The sequence below is a fragment of the Castanea sativa genome, chromosome 3, assembly GCF_040712315.1.
Source record: "Castanea sativa cultivar Marrone di Chiusa Pesio chromosome 3, ASM4071231v1".
In the NCBI taxonomy this organism is placed as follows: Eukaryota; Viridiplantae; Streptophyta; class Magnoliopsida; order Fagales; family Fagaceae; genus Castanea; species Castanea sativa.
Window position 1 is genome coordinate 45344387 of NC_134015.1, and position 10152 is coordinate 45354538.

The following is a 10152-nucleotide window of genomic DNA, read 5'->3' on the forward strand; positions in this document are numbered from 1 at the left end:
ACATGATATGATACTTAGGGTGCATTTGTATAAATTATTGGAAATTTGTGTTTTAAGTTTAAAATTAGCTTTTGTAAAAAAGTTATGAGAAGTTGTGGTTGCAAAATAAAGTTTTGGGTTTTAAAAACAATCTTCTAAACTCTCAAAACTCCTAATCAAACTGACCCTTACTAAATGTACTAACACGAATTACTACGACTATATTTAAATACAAATTAACAGTGAGATTGGACAAAATTACACAAAATAACTCTATTAAATACAAAATAATGTTAAAAGACTAAAATTTAAAAATGAAAATTAATTGAAAATATGTCAAAATTACACCGTGCAATTTGCACTTTAGTCAAAATTTAATTTTTCTAAGGTAGCAATGTATTTTTTTTTTAAGGAGCTCTAAGGTAGCAATGTAAATGACCCTGAAAGAACAAATTTGAACATGTGTGTAAATGACCCTGAAAGAACAAATGTGTGTATAACAAACATTACCCTTAATCAAGCTTTTTTTTTTTTTTTGGAATCATTGCCGAGGTCTAAAGCTAAACAGTTGGTCTGCATCTCAGATTATTAAACTACATGTGAGTGTCTCTAGCGTAAAATGTACAATTCGAGAGGTTTAACGTGTCAGCTATCAATTAGTGTGCGTGTTTTTTTTTTATTAGTTGCTCACTCGTAGTAGTAGTTATTAGTACCTTCCAACTACTGCTAAATTCAACAGTGGCTGATGAAACAGAAACACCACCACCTGTTTGACAAAAGGTCTAATACAACTTGTTGCAGAAATTTCAATGGATATTAACCTCGGAAGGAGATGGAGGGGTCCTATAGCTATGGCACTAAGGAGTGTGGAAGCAGTGGCTTTCTTGGTTTTTCTGGTTGTTGGGTTCTCAATTTTCATGGCAATGGGACGCTCTAAAACTCTCAATCAAATTGAACTGAATAATCATTCAGGTCATTGTAACTTTCCAGCAATATTCAACTTTGGGGATTCGAACTCTGACACTGGAGGCAAATCAGCGGCGTTTGATCGGCTTCCCTCTCCTAATGGTGACACCTTCTTTGGTAAACCTTCGGGGAGGTTCTGCGATGGACAACTTGTCATTGACTTTATAGGTGACTGTTCTCACTTTCCCATTTTTTTCCTATTTCCTTTGGAATCACTTAGAAACTTTGGTAATTTATGAGAGGAGGAATGTGTTGGACAAATACCCATTTGATGAATTTACCTGGGGAATTTGTTTGTGCAGAGAACATACTAAAAATTTTGATTTGGTTTGTAAATGATATGTCAAACATTGTATGTTCTCTGCATCTTCTCCTTCTTATGATGGATCTGATGGACATTTATTTTTACTAATTTGTTTGACGGGTTAAGAGCATCGTTTCTGCTTGTTTTTCATGAGAATTATGCGGTACACTTTTTTTTTTTGGTAATGTAACTTACATCCAATTTTAAACATTTTGTTTAATATGGGTATGATAGATTTGAACTTATGATGTTTGCTCCATGATGATTTTTCTTTATCCTTAAGCCAAGACACCTTTTGATTTTGGTGTAGGTGAGATTCGAACTTAGCTCCCTTATTCAGCAACAAGGATTTTAATAGTTGAATTAACTGAAACTCACGCGTTTAATAGTTAACATGATATAATAGGTTAAGGTAGGATATTGTTGTAAAATGACCCTGTTTTTCAATAGAATTAGATAAGGTAGTTAGCATTGGATGTCAAGCTTCATGCAAAATTCGGAGGCCAATATAAGCCATAATGCCAATTACTAGGTGTTTTTGGTGATAAAAGATTCCAACTTTTAAAAGTAAATCTGTAACTAGTCACAACAATAAATCCTATGAATCCCTCTCTCTCTCATTTTATCAATATGTACCCATTTTTGCAGCTGAGAAGCTGGGATTGCCATACTTGAGCGGGTATCTGGATTCTATTGGGACAAATTTTCGATATGGGGCAAATTTTGCTACAGCGGGGTCTACTATTCAGCCAGTTGATGCCAAAATATTTGAGATGGGTTTTAGCCCCTTCTCTCTTGGCATACAGCTTTTTCAATTTGAACAATTCAAAGCACGCACCATTGAGCTATACAGGGAAGGTTAGATGTGTATTTGTTGCGGAGAAGTTGGAAAATTTTTGTGCTTTTGATTGATCGAAAGCATTAGTAGTTTCTTGTTGTCAGGTAGAAGCTCATATATCGAAAGCAGTTTCCCCAGACCAGAGGACTTTTCCAAGGCACTATACACATTGGATATTGGACAGAATGATCTTCATGGTGGGTTCGTGTCGATGACAGAGAAACAAGTGCTGGCATTAATACCAAATATTATCAATCAATCTGCTGAGGCAGTCAAGGTAACGAAAATATATGTTCTGTATAGCTTCTTAACAACTTATATTTTAGGAAGGGACCAAGTTGTATCCTACAAAGTAGGCACTATTTATCTGCTTTTAAATCATCTTGGGTATGTTATGGCCAAATGCACGTTGCAACCTGTATGGAGCATGCTATGAAGACTTAAGTTGACCATATTGATTTTGAACTTCTTGCTCTAATCTACAGTCCTTCTCTGGGATTCAACATATTCAATTTCGTAACCAAAATTACTTGTGCAGATTAAACCTTATAAACGTTGTTGTGATTTGCTATTTCAGAAACTATACCAATTAGGAGCAAGATCATTTTGGATACATAATACAGGTCCTATTGGCTGCTTGCCTTTTGCTGTTATATATTATCCTCCAAAGCCAGAAAATATGGACCAAAGTGGTTGTGTGAAGTCCCACAATGAGGTCGCCAAGGAATTTAACAGGCAGCTTCAAGAGAGGGTGACCCAACTGGGAGCGCAACTTCCAGATGCAATACTTACTTATGTTGACATTTTCTCGGCTAAATACACTTTAATTTCTGAAGCAAAGAAGCTTGGTAAGCTTCACATATGATCATCATGAGTAACACTATGACTACATGAAGGACCAAAAGAATTTAGTCCTTTCTGATATGATCGATCACATTTGTGCAATTCACTTTCATTTTAATTCTGTATAAATTAAAGTTTCAGTTTTGGGTGTTGGTGGTATGCAGGTTTTGCTAATCCACATGGATACTGTTGCGGGCATCTTGGAGATTACAATGTTGACTGTGGAAGGAAGGCAATGGTGAATGGAACTGAAGTCATAGGGGCTTCATGCAGCAATCCTTCAGAGTACATTAGTTGGGATGGTGTACATTATTCTCATGCTGCAAATAAATGGATAGCCAACCAAATTCTTAACGGCAACTTTTCCAACCCTCCGATCCCCATTAGTGGAGCTTGTCACAAGCTTGGTCTTTTGTGATCACAAGCCTGAAGCTCCAATGGATATCCTGCAATGGAAAAGTTTAAGATCTATCAGAGTTGCGGTTGTGTTTCTGTTAATAATTAATTTCCCACCCCCCATGAAATAGAACTTTGAATTTCATTTTGTACAGACATTTCGCAAATTTGCACTGAAAAGTTTCAAAAGAAGCAGATCAATGTTGTATGAGTGTTATTATATCACTTGAAGTTGGGACTAGCAAAAATTTTGTGTGGCTTCTCATGGAAACTGTAGACATGGAGTTTATTTTTGATTATGCATCCTATAAACGAGATTTTTAGAAGCATTAGGGTCAAAAATAATCTTTAATCAGTGATTCAGTGACTCAGTGTTGGAATCTAAGATAGAAATAGAGAAAAATCAGTCCATCTGTTTTGTGTCCATGTTGAGATCTCTACATATACTGTACAGGGAAAGCTGCCCAATACAGCATTAAGGATGGCGATCTATTGTCGAACTCAAATTGTCCAAGTTGGTCCTCAGACTGCTGATTTTTACTTAGTGCAACTATGAAGTATTGTCAGGTTACTAATCACGACATATATTAACCAGAGTACACACTTATTAGTGAAGCAAAGAAGCATGGTAAGTTAAATTCTGCTCTTCATCCCTATGATTCAAAGTAATGGAGTGATAATTACAGTTTTGTGCTTCTATCTTTTGGCTTGTTTAAATCTCTCTTTTGTTGGTGTTGAAAAATTGCAGGTTTTGTTAATCATCTTGGGTATGTTGTGGCCAGTACTATGAAGATCACCATGTCCATGATTGTCTTATGCATAATGAAGCTTTCTTTTTTCTTTTTTTATGGAAATTGCATGATGAGGTTGAATATGAATGGGACTGAGTTACCATGGAGATGACCATATGAAATGGCAAGTTGTTAATGATAAAAAAATAAAATAGTGTGAGGCTCATATGAAAATCAATAATAACTTATTATCAACTCAACTGTTAGGAAAATTAAAAACCATCTACACTTCTCTGTGTATCTCTCCATGAACATCACAAATTGTTATCTATAATTTTGTAGTGTCTTAGAAACTAAAAATGTTTATAACTTTTAGCCCCTCATTAACGAAGCAAATTAATACCAAACAAAAGCATGTGTACCTGCCTTGTTAAGAATTTTGACAGCTGTCTTTTAGCTCAAATTAAAAAAAATTGACAGTAAACTCTTAAGAATAAATACTAAAAACAGGGGTTGACAAATTTTTTTTCATAGCCTTAACCAAACTGTCAAAGCAAAATGAAAATCTGGTTAGAACAAACAGTTAAAAACAAAAGCTGATAAGAACAAAGAATTAAAAATAAAATTTGATGAGAATAAATTAGTTTTTTTTTTTGAGAAACCAGACAGAGAGTTTGGAAATATATTTAAAAATAGAAACTAATGAACATCAATTTCGGCCAGAGGAGCAATGTCTTCAAGCAGCTTATCTAACCAGACCTGACATCCTACAATTTAGGAAGCACCGACGTGGCTGGGAGGGTGCCGCACCGGAGTCCGACACGGCTCGATGTGGGGTGCAGCCATTAATGTTGTTGCCCGCGCATTGGTGCCGCGTCTGAGTTTTTTTTTTTGGGATTTGCGCTAACTCGACTTTGATTTGCGCCAAACTGGGCCGATTTGGCCAAAATTGGGTCGTATCGGCCGAATCGGCTCGTTTTGGCCAATGGCTGAAACTGATCTAAACAGTTGAAAAAAGCCGAAATCGGCTTTGAATGAGACCCAAACATCCTAAATATGTCATTCCTCAATTTTTTTTTGAATATTTGTTGCTTCTTTTGTGTTTTCTTTTTTGTTTTGTGTTTCTTGCCTTCTTCTTTCTTTGTTTTGTGAACCAAGGCCATAGTAATGTGTTTTTTAAGAATATTTTAATAGTAAAAATATATAGAAAATGTAAATAAAAATATTTTTAATAATTTTTAAATTGCCGCACTGCGCCGCACCCGCAGTCCTATTTTTTCAAAAATTGTCAAGTCCTACACCTGCACCTGTACCCGAGTCCTGAAACATACCCGTGTTTCTTAGCCTACAATGCTCTTAACTTTTTTAGCTAAAGCATTAGCCACAAAATTACTACTACACCTGGCAATCAGGTAGGATATCCAATGGGTATAACAGCTTCTAAAAGCTAACTTTTATTTATATAGAAATATATAGACTTAGATAAGATATACATATAGGAAAATGATTAATTAATTGTCAGTAATTTTTACAAAACCAGATTTTTTTTTGCAAAATAAAGACAAAATTATAATAATAGGAACTATATTTTTAAAAATTACATCGAACTGGCCAGTTCAACTAGTTAAACTGGAAACTGGGTACTAATTCAGTCTAGTAAAAACCTTCAAACCGATAAAAATAGAGAAAAACTAAGAACCGAGAACAAAAGCAAATTTTTTAGTGTACAATTTATAAAACCATCATTGGAACAGGTCAATGGCATGGTTTTTTAGATGGAGACAAATAGACATTAGTCATACCATATTTTCTTTGTTTCTATGCTTGATCTGTTTGAGTCACAAAAAAAAAAAAAAAAAGTTGATCTCTTTGTGTCTCTCATGGACATTGAGTCTCACACCTTATATGCTATCTTTGGCCTGATAATTTCATTGGCATTACTACCAAATCCTACCATCTCAACCAAATGCAGTTTTCCTGCTATATTCAACTTTGGTGCCTCAAATGCAGACACCGGTGGTTACTCAGCATTATTCGGACAAGTTCCACCGCCCAATGGAGAAACATATTTCCACACCCCATCTGGACGGATTTGTGATGGGCGTCTTGTAATTGATTTCATCGGTACTTCCATTTCTCTTTCTTAATGTTTTGATTTTGATTTTTGATTTTTTTTCATTACTACATATTTTAAAAATCTAACTGTTGAATTGTATGTTCTTTCCATTCTTAATACATATACCAAATTTTGTGTTAATTGGATATTATTTGATCTATAAGCTTATATTTCATGTATAATTTTAAATTATAAAAACTTGCAATTTAAATAATTTATTGATGACATAACTATTGAGCTTTAATTTTCTAGAAAATTTGCAAATATGGTGGATATAAGAAAAATATGTAATCCAATGGTGAATTTATCAAAAGTCGCCTACAATAAAAAGATATTAACTAAGCTTGTAGCCCTAGGTTACAACCAATTTTGTAACTAAACTTTGTCTTTAATATTATATAGAAAATAGTCAAATACATTAGTGTTTGCATATCTATATGGATAGAAAATACATGATATAAGATTATTATCTCATAATTTTTATCATTCAACTTCAAGAAATGAATTAAGAAACAGAAAGTTTTATTGTCTATACTACTATTTAAGGGCCTTCCTATTTGGAATTCTCAATTTAGATACCCAAAATACCCTCATATTTATCCGTTTCTAAGGCTTAAATTATAGGATCAGACATGAAAAATTAGTAATATACAAACTCCTAATTTTTAGCTAAATTATAAAATAAAAAATAAAAATAAAAAAACTTTGTTCTCCCATTTCCACATTTCTCTCTTACGTTAGTTGTCAAGTACCAATACAACTTCTTCTTTTTGAAAAAAATTTAAAAAATAAAACTGTTTTTTTTCCACAAAAGTACCATTTTTTTTTATCACTAGACTTGTTTTTTTTTCACTTCCATATTTCTCTCTCATATTAGTAGTCAAATACTAATAAAACTTCTTAAAATAAAAAAATAAAATAAACGCCATAAGTAAAACATGTAAATTCAAAACATTAAAAAAATAAAAAGGCTCATCGCACGTGCGAAACGCGTGTGACGAGACTAGTTTGTTATTAATCTTTGAACTTTACTCCTACCAACCAAAAAAAGAAAAAAGAAAAAAAAAACTATTGGTATTTCCATTTTCTTAAGATGGAGGTCAAAAGTATGCTTGATTTGGAGGACTACTAAGAGCACTCACAGCAGTGGTGGTATATTGCTATATTGGTATTTTTTAGCTCTTCAAACATCAAAAAGCATGCTCCAACAGTGGAGCTAAATCTATTTTTTTTTAGCTCTAATGAACAGTGCACATCTATAGATTGATGTGCACTGTTCATGAGAGCTAAACAAAAAAAATATTATTTTACTCCCAGCCCGATTAAAATAATAAAAATGTTTGCTTCCTCTCTCTCTCAGTCACTCTCACCTCTCTGATCTCCCTCTCTCAGTCACTCCGTGCCTCTTCCTCTCTCTCTCTCTTCGTGCCTCTTCCTCTCTCTCTCAGTCACTCTCACCTCCGCCGGCCTTAACGTCACCGATCCATCACTTGCCCAAGTCGACCCAAGCCCCAAGTCACCGATCCATCTCAATGCTCACCTAACGTCGATTCACCGCCAATCTGCCGATTAGACCTCCGCCTCAGACCCACTTCTCTTCTGCCGATCAGACCCACGCCGATGTCCAGTCCACCATCTCAATGCTCACCCAACGCCGATTCACCGCCGATCCGCCGATCAGCCTCCGCCTCAGACCCACTTCTCTTCCGCCGATCAGACCCACGCCGATGTCCAGTCCACCATCTCAATGCTCACCCAACGCTGATTCACCGCCGATCCGCCGATCAGCCTCCGCCTCAGACCCACTTCTCTTCCGCCGATCAGACCCACGCCGACACTGTCCTCCTCACCGAAGCCCAGCTCTATGATTGGTGATTTTTTATTTTGTTTATAATTGGTGATTTTGTTTGGTCTGGGTTGAGGAAAAAGATTGGAGATTTCAGTTGGTTTTTTTTTTTTTTTGCTGCTGTGGACTGGTGGTGGTGGTGGTGGTTGTGACTGTGGCTGATGGTAAAGGTGGTTGTGGTTGGTGCTGTGAATGTTTTTTGAGTTGTGGGATATATTATTTTATTGTATGAGATTTATTATTTTATTGTGATATTTATATTATTTTATTATGTTGAAAGCTAAAATAGATCTACTGCTGCAGCATATGTGTAGATATGTATAGGTAAAATAGATAAAGTAACTTTTAGTGAAGCTAAAAAACTAATTTTTTAGCTCCACTGCTGTGGATGCTCAAAGTGTAGCATACTAGTTCTAATTGTACAAGAAAAACTCTTTGTTAATTTTCAGCGGAAAACTTTGGGTTACCGTATCTTAGTGCTTTTCTAGACTCTGTGGGTTCAAACTTTAGCCACGGAGCCAATTTTGCAACTGTTGCATCATCAATTGGACCTCAGGATATGCCAATTGCACTGGGTGGAAATAGTCCCATTTCATTAGACGTGCAGTTTGCCCAATTCTCAGATTTTCATAGAAGATCCCAAATATTGAGAAAACAAGGTGATTCCCATGTTTCTTTTCTCTTTTTTGATATAAAATAGAAATTCTACTCTAACTTAATTTATGTGTATATGTGTATGAAACTTTTTCCTAGAGACTTGAGCCCCAGCTCTTCCCCCTTTCCCTCTCTCACATCCTACAAGCACTTATATTTATGGAATGATCACTGCACCAAGAGTGCACAGTGTTCATGTTTCTTTTCTTAGATGTATCATTTTTTGCAAAAACTTTGATTATCATATTGGTGTTGAAAATAAAATGTGAATATTGTTTCAAAAAAATATCTTGCACAGGAGGGGTCTTTGAGAAATTGTTACCCCAGGAGGATTATTTTTCTCAAGCTCTGTACACCTTTGACATTGGCCAAAATGATCTTACTGCTGGTTACAAAAAAAACTTGACCACTGAACAAATTAAGGCATATGTTCCTGATGTAATGGGCCAATTCTCAAATATCATTAAGGTACTACAAATTCATAACAATCACTTCAATTTTTTTTATTTTTTATTCAAGTGTGAGAATGGCTTACAAGTTACATGCAGAAAATATATGGTGAAGATGGAAGAATATTTTGGGTACACAACACCGGCCCATTGGGCTGCCTTCCATATTTTTTGGACCGATTTCTTATTACAGCGGGCCAAATGGATAAATATGGCTGCGCCAGCCCATTCAATGAGGCGGCCCAATATTTGAATCTCAAATTAAAAGAAGCCCTAGCCCAACTCAGGAAGGATCTTCCAGAGGCAAGAATCACCTATGTTGATATCTACTCAGTCAAGTACACCCTCATTACCCAAGCCAAAAAATATGGTACTTCCTTGCATCCTTTTTACACTAGTGGATTTGATTTGATTTGATAAATAACTTCCTCGGCTAATGGAAATTCATAAAATCATTAAGATTTTCTACAAGTTTTACGATTTCATTAAATAGGTAATGTGATTAAAAATACACGTAGATAATTTTATCAAGAAAAGTGTTAAAATTACAAACTATTTTACAAGATTTTCTTTATAAACAATTGATGTAGTAAGCAATTATTGATAAGTAAAAAAAATTATATTAGTGATAGGTCTAGATTAGAACTAGTAAGATTTTTATTTTTATTTTTATGGAAGAATTAGTAAGGTAATTCCTCCAAACCTCGAAAATCTATCTTTTTCAGATAAATTTTTTCATATGAATTTTTTTCTTCTTGTTGAATTTGAAGGATTCGAGAAGCCTTTTATTGTATGTTGTGGCCAAGGTGGGAAATATAATTACCACCTGAAGAACTACTGTGGGTTGAACAAGACAATAGGTGGCAAAGAGATTGTGATTTCAAATACATGCAAAGACCTATCGGTTCGAGTTAATTGGGATGGGACTCATTTCACTGAGGCCGCTAACAAATGGGTATTCAACCAAATAGCTAGTGGCTCATTTACCGACCCACCTATTTCATTGGATATGGCTTGTCAAAGAAACTAA

At 35.0% G+C, this 10152-nt stretch overlaps 2 protein-coding genes across 2 annotated transcripts; both read left to right on the forward strand.

Annotated features, from left to right (window-relative positions):
• The first annotated feature begins 561 nt into the window (after positions 1 to 561).
• LOC142627147 (GDSL esterase/lipase At5g14450-like) lies at positions 562 to 3597 on the forward strand. Its single transcript, XM_075800949.1, has 5 exons — positions 562 to 1113; positions 1898 to 2107; positions 2192 to 2364; positions 2665 to 2935; positions 3095 to 3597. The coding sequence occupies exons 1-5, from the start codon at positions 789 to 791 to the stop codon at positions 3346 to 3348; spliced, it is 1233 nt and encodes a 410-aa protein (XP_075657064.1). The 5' UTR covers positions 562 to 788; the 3' UTR covers positions 3349 to 3597.
• Positions 3598 to 5937: 2340 nt separating this feature from the next.
• LOC142629031 (GDSL esterase/lipase At3g26430-like) lies at positions 5938 to 10152 on the forward strand. The gene is made up of 5 exons (XM_075803031.1): positions 5938 to 6181; positions 8469 to 8678; positions 8972 to 9141; positions 9222 to 9492; positions 9893 to 10152. The coding sequence occupies exons 1-5, from the start codon at positions 5938 to 5940 to the stop codon at positions 10150 to 10152; spliced, it is 1155 nt and encodes a 384-aa protein (XP_075659146.1).